The sequence below is a fragment of the Colletotrichum acutatum genome (assembly GCF_030867785.1).
Source record: "Colletotrichum acutatum strain CBS 112980 chromosome Unknown BDZ83scaffold_4, whole genome shotgun sequence".
NCBI classification, from domain to species: domain Eukaryota; kingdom Fungi; phylum Ascomycota; class Sordariomycetes; order Glomerellales; family Glomerellaceae; genus Colletotrichum; species Colletotrichum acutatum.
In genome coordinates this window covers 68,448-88,248 of record NW_026848998.1, presented here as the reverse complement: position 1 = coordinate 88,248, position 19,801 = coordinate 68,448, and the positions used below count along the sequence as shown (strand labels likewise).

At 54.1% G+C, this 19,801-nt stretch overlaps 6 protein-coding genes across 6 annotated transcripts; 4 read left to right on the top strand and 2 right to left on the bottom strand.

Moving 5' to 3' along the window:
• Positions 1 to 1,226: 1,226 nt before the first annotated feature.
• On the top strand, positions 1,227 to 2,181 carry BDZ83DRAFT_290200 (uncharacterized protein). The gene has a single exon (XM_060502181.1). The coding sequence runs from the start codon at positions 1,475 to 1,477 to the stop codon at positions 2,066 to 2,068; it is 594 nt and encodes a 197-aa protein (XP_060370996.1). The 5' UTR covers positions 1,227 to 1,474; the 3' UTR covers positions 2,069 to 2,181.
• Positions 2,182 to 2,614: 433 nt separating this feature from the next.
• BDZ83DRAFT_746811 (uncharacterized protein) lies at positions 2,615 to 4,950 on the bottom strand (the record flags this gene model as incomplete). The annotated part of the gene is made up of 3 exons (XM_060513323.1): positions 2,615 to 3,003; positions 3,057 to 4,836; positions 4,906 to 4,950. 3 exons carry the CDS (start codon positions 4,948 to 4,950, stop codon positions 2,615 to 2,617), a joined length of 2,214 nt encoding a protein of 737 aa, XP_060370995.1.
• A 1,697-nt stretch (positions 4,951 to 6,647) lies between these two features.
• Positions 6,648 to 8,247, top strand: BDZ83DRAFT_646381 (DEAD/DEAH box helicase; the record flags this gene model as incomplete). The annotated part of the gene is made up of 4 exons (XM_060509959.1): positions 6,648 to 6,874; positions 6,929 to 7,414; positions 7,465 to 7,702; positions 7,756 to 8,247. 4 exons carry the CDS (start codon positions 6,648 to 6,650, stop codon positions 8,245 to 8,247), a joined length of 1,443 nt encoding a protein of 480 aa, XP_060370994.1.
• Positions 8,248 to 9,032: 785 nt separating this feature from the next.
• Positions 9,033 to 9,746, top strand: BDZ83DRAFT_646380 (uncharacterized protein; the record flags this gene model as incomplete). Its single annotated transcript, XM_060509958.1, has 2 exons — positions 9,033 to 9,341; positions 9,441 to 9,746. The coding sequence occupies 2 exons, from the start codon at positions 9,033 to 9,035 to the stop codon at positions 9,744 to 9,746; spliced, it is 615 nt and encodes a 204-aa protein (XP_060370993.1).
• A 624-nt stretch (positions 9,747 to 10,370) lies between these two features.
• BDZ83DRAFT_565456 (uncharacterized protein) lies at positions 10,371 to 13,756 on the top strand (the record flags this gene model as incomplete). Its single annotated transcript, XM_060503758.1, has 2 exons — positions 10,371 to 10,665; positions 10,722 to 13,756. 2 exons carry the CDS (start codon positions 10,371 to 10,373, stop codon positions 13,754 to 13,756), a joined length of 3,330 nt encoding a protein of 1,109 aa, XP_060370992.1.
• Positions 13,757 to 13,778: 22 nt separating this feature from the next.
• On the bottom strand, positions 13,779 to 18,372 carry BDZ83DRAFT_776449 (major facilitator superfamily domain-containing protein; the record flags this gene model as incomplete). Its single annotated transcript, XM_060515465.1, has 2 exons — positions 13,779 to 16,047; positions 16,084 to 18,372. The coding sequence occupies 2 exons, from the start codon at positions 18,370 to 18,372 to the stop codon at positions 14,206 to 14,208; spliced, it is 4,131 nt and encodes a 1,376-aa protein (XP_060370991.1). The 3' UTR covers positions 13,779 to 14,205.
• Between the last annotated feature and the right edge of the window lie 1,429 nt (positions 18,373 to 19,801).

Genomic DNA, 19,801 nt, shown 5'->3' with positions numbered 1-19,801 from the left:
AACCCACCGACCAAGATTCAACTTTCAAGGTGGTACGGATACTTGGCCACGGTACTCGTGCAATCCCATGTGCTCAAGGCCACAAGCATGTCCGTCTCACGGTCTCACCCACCCTCCACCCCTTTTTTTGCATGCCGACAGAGACATTACGACCCAGCCGCCAGTGAGAAAGTGGAGATCAATCCCCATTCTTTGCCCCAGTCAAAAACGACATTCCATGCACTGCCACAGCGATCAATGGAGGCAAGGAGGGCCCCTGCCAGTCCCTGTCTTCCGATTCCGCGTCCTCTCGTCACCACCACCACAACAATCCACTGGCACCACACCTGCACACCAGCTGCAGTCTGTAACTAGTTTTCGACCTTCTATCCAGTTTCCTCCACATCGGCCACCGAGGAAATCCTCAAACACTTCGTTCAATTGGCCAAGACCGGCCGCCCACGCGCGAGAAATGATCCCAAGAACGCTTCAAGAGAAAGGCCATGCAGCTAAGAAACGGCCATAACAAGACTCACTTCGCTTCGCCGGCGACCTAAAGAATGCCGCGCCGCGAAGTCCACGTCAACACTGCCACCGCCCACCGAGACCCAACCTCCACCCCGGCCCGGTCTGGTCTCATTCTCAGGTCTACCGCAACTCTGCTGCCGTTTGATGCCGAGTAGATTGAACACTTTGAAGACCAGGCGCAGAACGGCACACACCAACCTGCTCCAATCTAGTCTCTGCGGTCTATTTGTACGGATAAGGATACAATTATCAGCATCCCCCGTTCGGATTACGACCTACGACCACTCCACGAGTCCATGCACTGATGCAGACGAGAAATTATCCGAGCGATGATCATATTTCGAGTCCAACGTCGTTGGTTCCACTACGTCAGTCCCGCCCATTTCAATGTGCCCTGTTTCAGACCAACGTCGACGTGCCACCGGTTAGATTGAAATCTTTGCCTGGGTCTTTGCCCGTTCGTTGTTACTAGAAAAAGAACACATATCGCGGCCAATCAATCCAGGACTGGATACAAATGAACAGAGCCTCCCTCTGTTTCTCCCTCTTCGGTCCGTCTGCCCACTTCCCCCGGGCATGACGCTGGCCACTTGTCAAAGCTGAAATGGCGGCCAGTCGTCTCGATTTCAAATGAAACGGCCTATGATCAGCTGCCACCATTTCGTCGCCTCGTCCTTCTTCCCTACTTCGAACTTTGGCAGTGAACCCTGACCGACTTTGCCCTACAGCTTGCAGGCATACAGCATCCAAGCTGCCAAAAGTTCGCAGTCGCAGGAAAACAAATGCAGCCCTTGGGCACAAGAAATTGCATCCTCGATTCATCCCAAATTACCCCCCTTCACCCCTCCATCTTCTGCACACAACAACCCATTCTGTGTGACACCCTTCAGCGGGTTTATCAGGGGTTATCCGCCCTCGACTGTCATCTGATTGGTGCTTGGCCAGTGCTTGGCCCGTTCTTGGGGACATGGACTCATGGGGATCCTTTTCACCTTTGGCCTTGGCCCTGGCCTCGAACTGTTTGCTTTGCTTTTGCTTCTTGGGAGACTTCCAAATCCATGCCAAGTTGCCAGACTTGGCTCTGCAGTCTACGGATACACTTCCAAGCGGCACAGAAGAAGTGAAAAAAATCTCAAGAGATTACGCTCTACAGAAGCGACCCTTGGCGGATTCTTGTGTAAAAAACACTGCAGTCTCTTTTCTTCCTCACAAGCCTCGACTCCTACACATAACCAGGCACTCTCACTCTTCCTTTCTTCCTCGACGGGCCTCGTCATCCTCCAGGTGCCACCCCGCAAAAGGCCCGTGGGCTCTTGCAGCGAACTGGAATGGCATGGCCCTGGCTGGCGGGTGCCCGCGTCACTGGCAGCGGGAGGCCCGGTTGGGATCTCCCCGATCCTTTTCCCCCTCCCCTCTGCTCGCTCCCCTTTTGCCTTTTGACCGCAAACGGAATGGGCCACGATCTCAATTCCTAGTAGGGGAGACGATGCCACCGAGTCCTTGCAGGGGGGAGAGGTCGCCAGTAACGCCCGAATTTCTGGATTTTCATGACACCGAGTGACATTGATGGGCGATTCGACGTTTTTATTGATTACCTTCTCTACCGTCAAACCTCGCACACGTACACAGTAAAACACCACGTGAATGAATGTACTCATAATGATGGGGGCGATAAACAAGAATGCTTTGCTATTTTCAACTACTTCAAAGACCACCACAACCGCGCCCCCCTATGCTCCAACTCGACTCCCGCCACCTTATATGTAAATAACGACCTGCATCGAATGCATGCACCTTAGCCTATGCTACTTCTTTCTCTTGATCTCCGCCACGCAGCAACATCGTCGAGCTTCGACTTCCGCCGCTCTCTCTGGCTCTGGTTCTGCTTCACCAGCCGCACGCTGGTCACACGTTCCGCGTAGAACGTTGCCGCAGGATCAACTGCTCGAGGCGGCTCTGAGTGACCAGCTCTCGCTGTCTCAAATCCCTTTTGCTGCGTAACGTGCTTCTGCGGCACCTGTGAAATGTCTCGCAGTACAACGTCCTCCGCCGCCGCCGCGTGCGGCTCCAACTTCCTGTAACTTCTTCGTCTCCGAGCACACGACTCCTAGACTGCCTGGACGTAGCTTGCAGGCACGCTCTTCGTCGCGCCGCCCTTTTCGACCTCAGCCCAACCGTCGCCCGGATCGTCCTTGATAAGGACAAATCTCTCGCCCTCCGTCATGCTGTGCTCTGCGTCGCTTTGCGCCGTGTACTCGTACAACGCCTCCACGTACTTGAGCTTTTTGGCCCCGCGCTTCGGGGCGACTGCCGGTCCCTTCTTCTTCGGCCCCGCTGTTCCAATCGAAGAGCCAGAGTTAGAGTAGGTCGACTCGGGCCGTGCAGACGCTCCGGTGTTCTGCGCGACCATGGGCGATGGTGGTGCCCAGTCGACGTAGCTAGCAGGCACAATGCCTTCTTTGTATCCTGCGCGCACCTTGACCCAGCCGGTGCCATCTAAGAGTGTTTGTGAGCAAATTGAAGAAAGTCTGGCGAGGATGACAACATACCATCAGGTTCTAGCATTGTAACTTCTCGGCCTTCAACTACAGATACTTCACCGTCGCCACTAGCTTCAAAGGTGTAGAGCATCTTGCCCTTCTGCTGGTCTGAAGAGCCCGACCCGTTCGGCGCGCTTCCAGGTAATTCGCTGATATAGGCCGCTGGCGGCGGTGCCATGACCCTCTTACGGGCCGTAGTAGAGCTAACAGTCGACGCAGGAGCTGCTGGGCGGGGTGTTGATGGCTCAGGGGGAACCTCATCTATCGGCGATGTCGGGCCCCCAGTTATCGACCGACGTGCGCTATGCGCGTATCCTGAACTCAAGGAATTCATCGTGTTCGATCTCGTTAGGGTCGGCGAATCTGTTGCGACGGTAGGGGAGGACGCTGTCGGCTTCAACAGTGAGTTGGCAGCCTCTTGGCGTTCGGCCTTGAGCTTCTTTCGTTCGTCCTTCGTCTGTTCGCCTGGGCAGTCGGCTGGGACCTTCATCTCGCACTTGTTGTGGCACGTGTAGCCGCAGTCTCTGCAGTCAAAGCCTTTGGCTGATAATCCCCATATTCTTTCACCGCAAAGGTCGCAATTTGTTGGAATCTTGAAGGTTTGCGCCTTGAAGTTGTGGTTCTTCGCTCCAAGCGTGACGTCTCCTACAGCTGAGGTGATGGTGGACGTCTCGACTTCAGCGGTGACTCTCCGCCTGTCGACGGCATGGAGATCTTCCTGTAAAGCGAAGATTTGTGTAACCACAAGAACCTCATCCTTCTTCTCGGTGCCCTCTCGTATCCTTTGCTTTACACGCTTGATACCCTCAACCTCCCGTCTTTTCTTGTCAACTTCTCTTCGTAGGTCTCCAAGATGAGCTTTCGATTTACTGAGTACGTTACGGAGGTAGATCTTGGCTGATTCGTCTACAATCATCAAGTCGTCGTCATGCCACACAGGACTAGGCTCAAAGACCTTGTCTGGTGGCTCGTGGAACGCGCCGAGGTTGTGGCGGATGTACATCATAGAGTCGAGGTGAGGCTGGTTTCTAGAGATCTCGGTTGCTAGCTTTTGCATCAATCCGTTACTGCTCTCCAGCATAGCCGCTTCCAACTGGGATGCGACCGTCCACAGACCATTCAGCTTCATGGTACGGAACTCGGCCAAGTCTTGCAGGCTGTCCATAACCTCGGGAACGTAGTCATGGTAATATCGCTCTTTTTGCTTGTTAGTGACATTGATTGCGATCAAGTACGTGTTCTTGACGTTATTCATGTCTAGAATCTGCTGTTGATAGGCGCTCTGCGCTTTGGCCTTGTCAAAGGACGATTCAGACTTTTTGCGCTTGCTTTCGACTTCCTGACAAGCAGCATCGTATTTGGCCTTTGTCTTGCGCAGGTCCGCGTATTGAGAATCCCTTTCGTGTTCGAGCTTGCCGGCATAGTCGGCATGACGCTTGCGCAGCTCTTCGAAACGGGTACCGAGGAACTTGAGAGGTTCAGCCACTTGAGAAAGGAGGTTGTTGCCATATCGATCGTGTTCGTCGGCTCGAGATTCGAGTGTAGTAAGCTGCGTAGACCAGGTAGTCAAGGAAGCGCTTTCGAGAGAACCTGGTGTCATGGCGGGGGTGTCACCGACACTGAGAGGCGCCGACTTCTTGTTCTTCTTTTCGAAGTACTTCTTGGCCAAGGCATTGAGCTTCGCAGCATATTCCTTTTCGATGGCACTCCTTTCGCGGTAGAATTGCTGTATTTCGTCGAGCCAGGATATGCCGTGAGCAACCCAAGTGTTGGCAGGCTTGAAGCCATCCTAAAGGACATGTCAGCGTCTGGAGGGGCCAAGCCAAGCCGCGGGGGAAACTGCGCGCGGAATACGGACCTTGAGCTCAGCGCCGAAGGTCGGCGCAACATCTACGTCCGCCATTGTCCACACATATGCTGTTGAAACAGCATGCAAAGGTTAGGGATCCAGTAGGGCAAGTTGAGACTGAGTGCGACGGCCAGAGATGTTGTTGGGAGGAGGCGGAAGAGGGATTCGTGATGGAATCCTCCGAAGAAGCGAGAACGAGAAGAGGACAAACCGCCAACGGTGGGCTACGGCCCGAGCAGGAGGTCGGCGGTGGGGGAGCAGTCGTATAAGGCTAACCCCGCCAAAACGGTTAAAACTGGGAGAAAACTGGGCAGAAAGAGTAGATGAATGCTAGCAGGAGGCGCAGGCCGCCCGAATGATATGTACAGCGAATACCTGAGATAAAGGTGTAGGTATGCCTCACCTTGGTGACACGGTCGGGTAGAGGTTCGGCGAGACGATGATCTCCATCAGTGACAAAGGGACAGAAGAGGTCAGACTGTGTTGCGCTGTGCTTCTCACACAACCAAACCTTGGAAGAATTTCAATGTATCACTGTCGAGTGTTTTGGCTGTAGAAGTACATTGGGGTCGGATGCTTGGGGGCATTGACAGCGGACGGAGACGTCGTCAGCTCTTCCCCTTGGCCAACTGGAACCTTCCTTTGCTGCACTGGTGTGTTTCTCCGGCTGCTCGGTCCACTAAGGTACCTGGAGGCTTGGGGCAAGTGCTTTAGGTGTTATTGCGCGCTGAAGAGGCCTGTGGTGGGGTAGCGGACCGATCGCCTGCTGCGAAATCCACTCATTGGTGCCATTGGTGCCTGAGTACAGGGGTTTCGGATTCGGGTTCCCCAAGCTGCACGGAAGTTTGCTGGGGTTTGCTATGCTCGATGGATGCGCCGGAGATTGAATAATTCCATGCCGTTTGCTGGTATCCATTCATCTCAAGGCTCAGCACCACACTACGGATCGCATGAATGACGTCGGGCTCCCATGAGAAGAATGGCCCGTGAACAGGGAAACCCCATTGACCTGAAGCTCTTGGGCTCAATTACCTCTGTGTCTGGTTGCAGCAGATTGAATGACATGTCACGTGGTGTGGGACATACGGATACTACCTAAGGTACCTTATCTACCTTGAGATACCGAGGTGAGGAAGGAATAGGCGCAATGATTTCCGGGTTCCTTCCATTTGCCTTACCTCAGCCACTTACCTCAACCTCAGCTGGGCAGGCGCACTGAGCCACCCGTGCCACCCTTGGCGGTTAAATGTCGGTGGGAAGGTGAGCTTTCCGTTCCTGACTCAGGCCTTGGTTGTTAGGCGACAAAAATGCCCCGCGTAGCCCCGCCATCGGTTTGGATTGCTCAGTCACAGGCAGGAGTGACAGACGACGTAGCTTCCTAGAATTAATTTTGGTTTGAGAGCTCCAAATCCGTCGTCGCAAAACAAACAAAATTTCCCGACTGACCTGCCCGGTTCACACAACCACACAGAGAAGCACCAGCCCAATTGCATGTAAGTCAATGCCTTGTCCTGCTTTCGGCCCTCCCTCCAATCGAGTTTTTCTCCAGACTCGCATTGTTGCCATTCGCTAATCTGCTGTCGAAGCCGCACAGGTGACGGCTGACCATACCGCTACTTCCCCTCGACTGCTACCACCCACCCTCGACCAACCGCCACGTAAGACTTTCGATCATTGCACCTGACTATAGGCTCGATTTCTCACGGTCCTCCTCCAGAATCCACACTCGACCGCGCGCATCCTCAGTCACGATGGCCGACCTTGCTAGTCGCATTACAGAGCCGCCCGCTGAGGGCGCGGCTCCGGAAGCTCTTCAGGAAGCCCAGGATGCCCAGGAAGCCGAAGTCCCTCAGGTCGACGGCGCCGCAGACTCTGGTCTTATCGAGAATACCTACGATGTCGATGTCAAGCTGGGCGACCTCCAGTCCGACCAGAACAGCACTCTCTACTCGGTCTCAACCTTTGCAGACATGAACCTGTGAGTCCACAGTCGATTCGAATGCTTGCAGATTTCTAATACGCGATGGTGCAGTCGCGACGAGATTCTTCGTGGCCTTCTTTCCCTCAACTACCAAAAGCCCTCCAAGATTCAGGAGAAGGCCCTTCCCTTGATGCTGACCGATCCCCCTCGGAACATGATTGCCCAGTCGCAATCTGGAACTGGCAAGACCGCTGCCTTTGTCGTTACTACCCTGTCGCGAGTCGACTTCTCACAGCTCGAGCAGCCTCAGGCTCTGATGCTGGCTCCCAGTCGAGAGCTTGCTCGTCAGATTGAGGGCGTTGTGCGCAACATCGGCAAGTTCTGTGAGGGTCTCAACGTTGCTGCAGCTCTTCCTGGTGCTTTGGAGCGCAACGCCCCTGTCAGAGCCAATGTCATTGTTGGAACACCCGGTACCGTCATGGACATCATCCGTAGACGTCAGCTGGATGTCTCCAAGCTTCGGCTCCTCGTTATTGACGAGGCCGACAACATGTTGGACCAGCAAGGTCTGGGTGAGCAGTGCCTCCGTGTTAAGAAGTGAGTTGGCCTATGAATCTGTCTATTGAGAACTTGGCTAATGATAACAGCATGCTGCCCCGCGACATCCAGATCCTTCTGTTCTCCGCAACCTTCCCTGACAAGGTCATGGGCTTCGCCGAGAAGTTCGCGCCCAAGGCTGATCAAATCCGCCTGAAGCACACCGAGCTCACTGTCAAGGGTATCTCTCAGATGTACATCGATTGCCCTACCGAGCAGGACAAGTACGAGGTGCTGGTGAAGCTGTACGGTCTCATGACCATTGGCTCCTCCGTCATCTTTGTCAAGGTGAGACCGGCGTAATTTCAGCAGCTTAAGCCCAGACTGACCACGCAATGCAGACCCGTGAAAGTGCAGACGAGATCAAGCGCAGAATGGAGGCAGACGGCCATCGTGTATCTGCCCTCCACGGTGCCAAGGACGGCCCAGAGCGCGATCGTCTCTTGGAGGAGTTCAGAACCGGCCAGTCCAAGGTTCTGCTCACCACTAACGTGTTGGCCCGCGGCATCGACGTGTCCAGTGTCTCCATGGTCATCAACTACGACATCCCCATGAAGGGACGTGGAGATTCGGAGCCTGACCCTGAGACCTACCTGCACCGCATTGGCCGCACAGGACGTTTCGGCCGTATCGGTGTGAGCATCAGCTTCGTCTACGATAAGAAGAGCTTCTATGCCCTCAAGAACATCGCAGATATGTACGAGATTGATCTCGTCCAGCTCGATGCCAATGACTGGGACCAGACCGAGGAGGACGTGCAGAAGGTCATCAAGTCCAACCGCGCCAAGGCTGCATTTGCACCCAGCGCGACCGATGCCAGCGTCAAGTCTTAGTACTAATTGACCGCTCAATGGGTCGTTAAGGGAAAGATGGTGCCTGATATGAGAGGAAGGCTCCAGCGGGTAAATCTGGCACTTTGGGCCAAGGAGGGGCTTGTTCATAAATGGTTGCCATTCTGGGACAGGATGTGAATGCGGAAGGCTTCAGATGAGGCCATAAGCCTCTCGGCAGAGGCTACGAAAAAATGAGATACCATGAATGGAGACAATGAAAATTACTGAACACTAATAACGATCTTCAGGCTGGTCATCTTGGTCGGCTGACTTAATCCCTCGACACCGCGTACTTGATGTCTTCGCTAGAAATCAGCTAAGAAACACCAAATCAGGATGCGGTTCTTCTCTGGGGGGGAAATCCACTGCAAGCTTGCAGTGGTCTGATATCGGCGGTTATAAAGGGACCATACACTAGACATTCGGGATGGTCGGTAGGATGCGAGGTTGCGTTGGGGGTGGCTAGCTTGCAGCAGTTCGCATCACTGCTCGGCCGCCGCGACGCTGCTTTCTACTCAGAAATGCAAGAGCTAGGTTAGACAAGTGCAACGGCCCCGAGAAGTCTTGGGGTCTATATGTGACTTGAAAGTCGGTATGTCGCATCAATGCCTCATGGCGGATGTTGACGTTGGAGAAGCGTGTCAAGCTTAGTCGTGATACCCAGTCAAGAGCAGCAGGACTCGCTCACGTCGCATGAACAACTCTTGTTGTTCAAGGACTGCAGAGTCAATCACATCCATCAATCTCAAAGTTGTGATTTTCGAAACGAAGGAGGCAGTCACACCATGGGAAGGGTAACGAGAAACAACTGGCCAGCGACAACGTCTGACATCTGGCTACTGAGTCTGGTCAAGTCTGGTCATTCACTGGCCTGTAATGCCATTGATCTGCGTCACGTGATACAGTCGGCCGTTTTGGCGCCCGTTTTCGGGGCGGTTCGCTTCAACATCTTTGGGTTTCTTGTTCGGTCTCCGCGCTTAGGAGGAGACTGGGCGCTTAAGTTCGGGGGCGATGTGGGAGCACCTCAGCCACTCAATGTACATGCATCTGTTCAACAAGTGCATCTTCATTGGATACTCGACCTCCTCCGTCTGGTATGATGGTATGCAGCAGGGGTTACATTCTGGCCTGGACCGCCACACAACTCTGGATCTTAGATGCAACTTGCAAACCTCCCCCCAGAACGAAAATAGAGCGACTCGCCCGCCCAACCAACCAGCTGGGGTGTCAACCGCCCGAAACGGAATCGGATAGGCCCCGAATTGTCTGGCCTTCGTCATTTCAACGAGATCTCCAGCAGCGGCTCGCGAGCAGACCGGGCCGCTGTGGACATGACTGCAGGAACCGCATCCAACCCTGCAGGTTGGCGGCATAGTGAGGCAGGGCATTGGACTGTCTACCCGTCGTCCACTTTCGTCGCAACGAGATTATGGCGTTTCCGGATGAAGTCACAGGAAAAGCGAAGCGAAGCGCGGTCGAAGTCGAGAGCCTCCGAGTGAGCGGCAGCATGTTCCCTTGGGGTATGACGGAAGAGGCACCAGTGTTCCCTTCATCCTTCCCACGTCAACCTTCTTTTTCCTTCTTTCTCGGGACCGCCTCCATTCATGTATGAACAGTTACATGCCCGCTGCTGAGCCCCCAAAGCCGTCTGTTCTCAATTTTAGCTTTTTCTCAGCTTCTTCTTTTACACACATTGCATTTTGGTCGCATGGAATAGCCTCTTTCTTTTCTTGTCTCTTCTTCTCGGCTGAATCTTTCCGCAGCTGATACTCGTGGAATAATCGGGTGATACTCTATCCACAGTACTTTCTTGACTCTCTCAATACTATACGATCTTGAGATGCGGGTCGTCTCTTAATAACCTAATAAGAACACACTCTCGATAGGTTCGTTCCCCAATAGGTCGATCATCCCAATCAGGCTTATACACGGTAGACTCTTGAGGCTGTTGACTTCCAGACCTTTTTCGTCTGCCTGCCTCTGTCATTCACTGACGCCTCTCCAGACTTAGTCGGCTGTCAACAGACCGTATGAAGGATGGGACCTTCATCCAAGTAAGTTACCTCTTGCCTTTCCTTACATATAGTGATGCTGACTTGGGTCCCTAGATGTCCTCCCGTACAATGGCCCTCAAGCCTCTTCTTTGGACACTCTCACTCATATTACCGGCCTCCCTCACTACGGCGACATCGTTCAACCTGTCGAGCGAGATTACGAGATTTGTACCGACGTGTGCCCGCGAATGCTTTCGTTCTCATTTGACTGCCAACTACGACCTCACCACCTGCGGCAGTGCTCCCACTCTGCAATGTCTGTGTGCCAATGTTGGCTTCTCAGGCCTCACTCTAGGGGAGGGTGCTGTGCAGTGTATCGTCGCAGAGAAGGGCATTGGTTTCTGTCACGAAAGTGATGCACCGCGTACGTATATTGTGTTCTTGATGATCGATCATGGTATGGAATCTAATAAGCAATAGAGACCGTGATCGACGCAGCATACCTGATGTGCTCGAACCAACCGGGAGCTGTTCAGCCCACACACACAGCCATCATTGCGACGTTAATCATTCCTTCCTCTGGGGGTATCATCCTCGTTCCCCCAAGGACAACCACAAGGTCTACCCTACCAACGTCGACGAGCCATCTCACGACTTCGATTCCGACGACTCTCATCTCGGCAACAGGCACACCGTCCATCCCAAATACGTCTACAACGTTGACTACCTCGACTGTATCTCAAGCTTCTACTACGGATAGCATTGTTACGCCGCCACCTTTGCCACCATCATCCACAGCGACAACTTCCGCATCCGCAACGGCAATCCCAGGAGCTGAGGGTGCTGACGCTGGCGCATCCAAGAGCTTGGGCACCGCCCAAGTGGCAGGTCTCGCAGTCGGTATTGCAGCTGCTCTCGGGATCGCCGTTCTCGCCATATGTTTCGCCCGCCGCAAGCGCAGAAAGGACTATCCGGATGAAAAGACGGGCTTCTTTCCCGTGCGAGAGAAGGACTCTTGGGAGTTCCACCCACAAGAGGGCCCCGCCAACATCTTCCACATTTCTCCGCCTGTCCACCATGCGCAATCCCCTTCTCCGTCACCGCTACGCCAGCCCCCGGCGGCACGTACCCGGACCAGCGGTCGCATGAGCTGGTGGCCCGGCGCGATCGGCCTTGCCGTCTCCCGGCCTGAGAGCACATCAGCTGTCTACCGTCCGTCACCTCTGGCGCAGAACCGCCCAACGTCACGTCTCCTCCCAGCCAAGCCTTCTCTTTCGTCACCAAAGCCGGTACTCTCCCTCAAGATCCCCGAGATAGACCTCACACCGTCGTCACTCCCTCGGGCGGACCAAAGCGGATCTGCGCCGACAAACTCCCAAATTTTCAAGACGGCCAAGCTCACAGCGCCTCCAAAGAGTCACTACAATGCCCGCGAGAGCACAATGACGGAATTTGAAGAGGACGGCGCCATCACCTCGGCCCGTTCGGCTCGCTCAAACAACATCTGGAGACCGCCCTCGGCAACAGTGGGCAGCAACAACAACGTTCCCAAGTCTGCCACATACTACGTAGCCGACAAGAACGGCAACTGGGTCCTAGGGGACCCCAAGAGCGCTACGCACATGGCACAGATCGCCGAGCTCGATGCCTCGGGCGCAAGCCAGGGAGGTGGCGCCAAAGCGAAGCCCTCCTACGCCGAGTCTGCCATGCTCGCTGCCACGGCCACCACCGCGGGCATGGGCCACGGAGCCGGAAGCCCCGTTGCCCCCTCCGGTCCCCGGATGATGCCACCACCCCCGGTTCTTCTTCCGCCAGCCGAGATTGCTAGAAATGGTGCCCTTGCGGCTCCGCCCGCAGCTCATCAATCCCGAACCTCGAGCGTCTACTCGCCCGCCACCACGAGACCCAATACGGTGATCCAGAACAGCGCTGTCCCCCCGTCTGCAGGAGCTCCTCATCCGGTGCCGAGCATGTCATTCTCTCATCCTGAGCCCCCACGCCGCCGGAGCAACTCCCTCGGCCGCCGCAGCTCGTCGAAGTCGAAATCCACCGGTTCCGGCACTGCTCCTTTCCCTCCTCCTGCTGCATCGGTCTCAACGGGCGCCGGACACCCACCACATCGATCCGACAGCCACGACTCCCACGCATCAGCCACGACGATCGCGTCTTCCGTCGCGAGCGAAGCCGAGCCCGTGGTTGAGCAGAGCGGTCTCTCTCCTGTCGTGGAGTCACCTGCCTCAAGGGGATCTCCAAATGTCGGACACTCACCTGTCTCTTACCCCGTCATCCCCGGCCGCACCAGCTCCAAGCCCGGCTACAATAACCTCCGCCTTCTGGCTCCTCCCGCCCGACCTTTTGCTGCATTCCCCGCCGGACAGCCCAGCCCCACGCTCGGGATGATGCAGCAGCAGCAGCAGCAGCAGCAGCAACAGGCCCGAAACGGACCATACATGGCCAGCCACGACGTACCCCGTAAACCCGTCGGCCCTCGGCCCCGCCCAGCCGGTCCCGTCACCGATCCGAGCAGAATCGCCACCGGATCGCCTTCGCTCCGCCTCGTGACCCCTTCTCCTCCCCGCTCCTCCTCCGACAACAACAGGAACGATGTTCAAGGCCTCCAGCAGGAACCCCACTGGGAGCCCGCGCAAACTCAGAGACCACCGCAGATGAAACCTCTCTACCCGCCGCCTCTGAACCCCAGACGGCCCAGGCTCGAGCGCAACGACGACATCCACCCGCAACCGCAAGCCGCGCAAGTCCAGCAGGCGCCTCTGAACCAGGAGCCTCAGTCATCTTCGGTTCACATGGCACTTTGGGGGAACCTCCCTCCTCGTACCCAGCAACAGCAGCAGCAGAAGCCAGCTCCCTACTCTGGTCTTCCATCACAGCAACAGCAGCCTCAATCCCAGCAGAGACAACAGCAGCAGCCCCAGGAACAGCTAAACCAACAATCCTTCCAACAACGCCAACGCCGTCTCTCACAGCAACAGTCAAACCGCCAATCCATCCAGCAACCCCTCCCCCCCAAATCCCCGCCCCCAAAACAGCCCCTCCCGGAAAGACCATCCTCCGCCTCCCCATCACCACACCACATCGCAACGCAAGCCATCCGACCAACCTCGACAATCCTACAACCACCACCACCACCACCGCCAACAATCCGCCCCCCTTCCGCCTCAACGACCGCCTCCCCTACCGTCGCAACCCCCTCAACAACATCCTCCCTCCTCTCCAAGCGCCTCGGCTCCGAACGCGCCGCTGCCCTAGCCCTCCCCAACGCCGGCCTCCGCCACAGTCCCAACTGGAGACCCGTTCGCCCAGGAGGTAACGGAGACGGAACGGATATGCTCCTTTCCCCCGACGCCGCTCTCTTCCCTACGCCTCCCGGATTCCCATCCCGGACTGGTGGTGGTGGCGGCGCCGGGCGCGGTGGCCACTTACCCGCTACGCCGACTTGGCAGCCGAGGCTGACGCCTACTCGACGGGGCGATGACTTGTTTTTGAATGTGCAGTGATCCAAGATTGACAAAGTTTGCATTCCGTGTGACGTTGGGACAGAACTACAGGAAAGGACTATAACCATCATTTTTTTCATTTTTCATACATGACGAAGACAAAGAACCATCTATACCCATACTCTCTACGATACCTATCGTCATTTCTCTTTTGCGTATTTGTACCAGTAGCACGCTTTTATTTTTCACTACTCTCTTTAGATCTGATAATATTGATAAGATGGACGGAGGGTGAATGTAGATGAAGACACTCGGCAGATGGGCTTGCATTACTGGAGTTGGTTTCCGAAAAAGGGATTTTCATTCTAGCTCTTCTACCAATATTGTGTATACTAAGGTATATTGACTATGAAGTTTTTTGTCTTTCTTCAGTCAAGAGTGTTTGCTTGTCATTATAGGTGCTCTCATGCAATACCGTCCTGGAGACGGTCTCTTCTGCTCGTAGGAACTCAACATTTATCTTGTATCGAAGCTCTGCAACTGGCTCTCTCACTCTTCCTTGACCGTTTGACCTCTGAGGCATTCTCGTTCATTGTATACGTCCTCAGGCATTCGGGCCTATGACCACCTGACATGACGTTCTCCAAGGAGGTCATTTTGATAGAGGAGTGTCCACTTCCATCGCTTGTTGCGCTTCGATGGTTCCGCCGCGAACGTGAGGTCCGGTTATGTTGACTTCGCTGGCTCCGTTGACTACGTTGGCTCCTTTGACTCCTCTGACTGCCTCTTCTCACGAGGTCTTTGACATCGTCAACGATATCGCTCATGACATCGCTGATTTGATCATCAAGTGCATCAACCCCAGCATCGAAAGCTGCTCGGTTGAGGTGCTGGTTGGCGTCTATGAGTTTGTTTCTCTTCCTGATCTCTGTGAAACGTGACAGACTACCAAGCTCAAGGACGTTGACTCGCCGTGTTTTGCTGGTGGGGTTACCAACAATGAAAGGACGCCATGGCTCTTCTTCAGCGATGACATCTTTGTCGCCCATCATCCCGGTTGGCATTGAGTCGCGGCGTTTGATAGATTCTCTGCGCGCAGTTGTCCACCTATCCATCGCCTCGGTCTTGCTCTCAGGAATGATCGTGACTTCCTTGAACCGAATCAGAGTCAAGGTCAGTACCAGTGTCAAAATGAACAGGATACCAGCTACAACTCCGGTTGCTGCTCTCTGGCCGAGGTTACGCTGGGCCATACCACCTAGTGCAGTTGCTCCGGCAGCGAATAAGAATCCCAAGGTATGACAAACGGCGAACCCTGCAGTCACACGAGGGTAGGCAGAGTAGTTTTTCCTTTTCTGTGCATTGTCTGAATTTCCCCGGGGCCGACCAGTCATTCCAGATTGTAGATCCGAAGTGTCGAAGGTTTCCATGATGAGTCCGTTGCATTCTGAGATTGCTAGGCATGAAAGAAAACCGATTGCAGCGGCGACAATGGCAGGCGCAATTGGGTGCATCGGTGGGCCAGTCGAAACCAATGTGTAGACGAGTCCAGCCAGTGGGAGGCCAATGGCGAATATGGATCGGCGAAGAAGGTGAGATGTCCACGTTACCTGCTTATCGAATGTCATGCGACTGGTATTTACCTGGGTATGTCTCGCTCTGGAAAAGTAACTTGCCTTCTGGAATGGGATAGCAGCGAGTGCACCAAATGCTATTGCAGAGACCATGAGCCCGACAAAGGGTGACCGCATTCGGTAAAATCTTGAAGTTAGGGAGCCCAGCAAGACGATGATGAGAACCACCTGGGCGTAAATCCAACCAGAGTAAATGGCCATGACAGCGAAACCAGGTTGTCGAAGCATCTCAAAGCAAAGTGCGACACCATGATACAACTCCTGACCCCACCACTTGGGTCCAGTTTTGACGCGATGCATCATGATCTCGCCGCGAGCAACGCGTCGGGAGACATCCGTACCAGTTCTGACTTCCACAACCGATCGTCGGAAAGCCGAACGGCGGACCTCTGGACATAGAGTGTTCAGCAGAAGGGCTATTGCGGTCAGAGCGATGCTGATATGGAAACCGAAGTCCGGTGGAAGTTGATCGATCACCGCAGCGCCAATGAGGAAGCCAAAGCCGAGGGACGCAATGTAGCAGCATGTCCAGATACCGAGCCAGACACCCATACCTCCTCCGTGCCTCCTCACATCAGAATCATCCACAACCTCTTGATGAGGATTGCTGCTCATGAGAGACGCGCCGAAAAGGTCTGTAAGTATCGAGTGGAAATTCATGCTTGCGAAACCAAGGCAGATGCCCATGAAGCCTCGCGGTACCAACAACACCATTCTCTATCCAGTGAGGTTGTAGAATCTTTGAGCGCTGACAGCCAAAGCCTGGGGGAAAAGAAGTGGCATGGACAGAATTAGCCCAGTCGTGATGTATGGCTTACGCCCATGAACAAGAGGAAGTGGCCAGCAAAAGAAAGTGGGGATTGCCATCCCGAGAAAGCAGCCCACATTGCCGTTGATGATCGAGTGGCTTGTGTCTAGGATGTAGTACTGCAGTGAGGGTACTAGGCCGGCGTAGATGCCAATAATCATACCGATCAGAGCCGTACTGATGCAAGCCACAGCCGCGATGGCTCTCTTCCGGACTGGTGACCAGTCCCGAGCAATGGGCTGGCGTCGTTTCGACTTGGCTAGACTGAAGGCTTGTACACCAATCAGACTGACATGAGACTTGCCACGTAGGCTGATCCCTCGTGGAGTACGGGTGGGACGGCCGCCCAAGTCCTCCTGAGAAAGATTGTTCTCGCCTGTGTTGCGGGATAGGAAGGGTACCCGTTTCGTGCTTGCTCGAGGTCGAGTTGGCTCGCTGCTTCCTTGAGCTTGATTTCGAGTCGGAAAGCTGAATGCAGAGGAGTCATTGGATCCGTCCATGCTAGACTCTGAATCTGTCGGGAGTTGCTCGACAATCTGCTTCGGCTTTGTGCGCTTCGATTTCTTTACGCGCTTGCTCCTTTTCCTGCTCGAAACTCTGTCTGGCACAGGTCCAGCTTGCCGCGATCGCGACTTGTGTCTGCGTTTAGTTTTCTTGACAACTGAACTCTTCCTACGACCAAGCATACTCTCAAGCTCTGCGCTCTGCGGAGAGAGAGAAATAGTTCGGTAGAGATCGTCAACCGCACGGTTTTCAGGCCGCCCGGCATGCGGGAACGTAGCAGCGCGCTTGTGTTGTGGGTCTTTTGCACTCTCATCATCATTCAAGTCGATGTCAGAAAACTGTGAGGGGTCACCATAGGGGGCCGCTTCCTTTGAGACAGGGTGTGGAAATTGTCCGGCCTCTGGAGACTTTGCCTCTTCGTCGTCAGCAACCCGAGAAGCGAGTGCCAAAGCTTCTTGAAGAAGACGTTCTAGCTCCCCGAAAGTATTCTGGAAGAAACCTTGCTCAACTTCGGTAGTTGGAAGCGTCGGTTGACGAGTCATCTTCCGAGACACTGGACTCTGTTCCTGGGAGCCCTTCAAAGAGGCATAGGACGCTCTTTTCGTCTTAGATGGTCTTTCCGTCAACTTGGCCGTATGGGTTTCGGGGTTCTTCAGTAGATGTTTGAGCCACTGTGCAGTACGCTTGTAGTCAATCGTGCTTGCTCGGGAGCGAGTCGTGTTCTCTGAACGTGGCTTGGTGATTCTGGTGGGCCCCTCACTTGCCGACTCATCTGATCCGACGGCAAAATAGGCATCCTTGTCTTTTTGGCTGCCGTTGTCAGACTCGCCACTGAAGGGCCGAACTTTTGACACTCTTTGATGTCCAGCGTGATGATTCAGCTCGGGGGGTTCCTGGGCAAAGGGTCGGACTTTGGATACCGGTAAGTTGATCGGGTTGTCCTTGCTCTCTTCAATTTCTGTCGTTCCATTGATATTCCCTTCGGGCAATAAATGTTCCTTGGCTGGGTCAAACGGCCGGACCTTGGAGAATCCGGGAGGAGATTGCTGTTGGCGACCTATGTTGGGATACTGGAAGGTTGGTAGATTGAAAGCCGGGCGAACCTTCATAGCATGGCTGTGCCCATCGTGCTTTGGGACGGTGACTTCGACTGTAGAGAGACAAAGATCATCTCCAGTCATAGCTCGGCGAACCTTGGCAAGGACAATCTCAGCCTCCGAAGAGGCAGATGACGACGATGAAGAAGAGCTAGATGTCGTGTTCTCTGATATCTGTGGCACAGGTTGTCCAGGCACACCAGCGTCGCAAAAGTCGGCACCTTTGAGGATACCACGGTGGTGGACCTTGGTATGAGACTCATTTGGATGGATTAGAGGATCAATGCAGACGGTTTCCCGGGGAAAGTAAGGGTCGACGTTGGTCGTGGTCTCCATGAGATGTTGACTGACAACTGGTGCAGGATTGTCTTGCATCTGGGAAGGCGAGTACTTTCTTGATGGAATAGCAATCTTTGCCTTGTTCTCATAACTGTTGATGTCTTCTCGCGGGTTCTGTAATTGACTGTCGCTGACTTGTCGACTGAGCACCGGGGGCACGGGAAGATCTTTGTCAACCAGCATGGGGCGTCCGGAAGCGGTCTTGAGGAGTGCATGTCGAAATTTACCACTTTTCGCCGAAGAAAAACTTGACGCGACGTCCTTTTCGGGTTTCTTCAGGGACATGTCCATCATAAAAGGTCGAGCGCTAGGACGAGGTGTGTCCTCAAAGTCTCCTCCGGTTGCGTTGGATGGCTCTCGATTTCGATGTACGATATCTTTTGTCGGATGGAAGAAGTTGGATAACATCACCGGCTTCTCCTCCTTTGGGTTGGGGTTCAGCGCAAGCTCGGCCTGTGAGGGGCAGCAGAAACCGAGTCGAAAAGTGGTCGGCGGCGTATCTGAAGATTGAGATCTGACGCTGCGAGGTCTGCTGCCAAGCTTTTCTGCGGAACTGTAGCGTCGCAAAGCCGTTTGCTTGTAAGTTGAAGTCTTGGGGTCCGTCAGCCGTTGGACTTCGGTCGGTGGCGTCAGAGACCGAGTCCTTGTGGCCTTAGACATGAAGTTCAAAAAGTGGGATACATGAGCATTTGATAAGCGTAGTAATGATGAATCCTCCGTGTGAAGGATGGCGTGATTCTAGGGAAGTTCCTTTTGATAGGAGGTCAAGGAACTGGGGAGGTTGTCGAGAGGATGACAGTGTTGACGACAGAATCGGAGGGCCGATACCTATGTTGGGAGTGCATGTAGTCATTGTCACTCTTCCCTGTGCCTTCTACAAGCACCAAAACTTGGCCGGGTAGGCTCCTTCCACCAGATAGGCGAAGTACCGTGGCAATCTGAAGAGGAGCTGTTGAGCCGTACCTTCCATCCCCAGTGTTAGAACCATGTTGTACTAGGTACAATACCAGACGACGATGAAGTGCATGTATTCTTTTCTGGAATTTGACAACACATTGAGATTATACATCAGTAACCCTCGCTTATTACATTCCATCTTTTTGTTCCACTAGCATGATACATGTATACTGTTGATGATCATGCACTTCGTTTTCACCCGATGATGAAGGTGCTAGGTTATTATGATGTCGCAAACTCCGATGGCACCGATAGACGTTGGACAGCGCTCCTTGAACAGACAAGCATTGATTTGTTGACCGGTTGACTCATGCGGCGAGCCCCTTGGCTCCTGGATCCGACCCTCCACCAACTATTCGAGCCTTAGTTTACTGGCGATACCTCAAATGAACCGGGAGAGTCTGTGATGTAGCCACATAGACAGTCAGTTATATAAGATGCCTTCAAAGCGCACCTTTGATATGAAGATCACAAGCAGCACAGCAGTGAGTTCATCGAAGAAGTTATTGAGGAAGGTTAGTGAGCCCCGTTTCCTTCTCATACATGAGATACTCCAAAAGATGATGATGCTGGACATTCACTCGCCGTACTGAACTTACAATGAGGATATCGTCTATGGCACCGGTTTCGCCTCTCATCTGATTTCCTGGATTTTCTGACTCTGTACCACTCAGGACATGGTTGTATAGGAGACTGTTCGCTGACTTCTCTTCAGGTTCTGCTTCAAACGGCACTGATGGCTCGGCATAAACCTCACAAGTGTTAT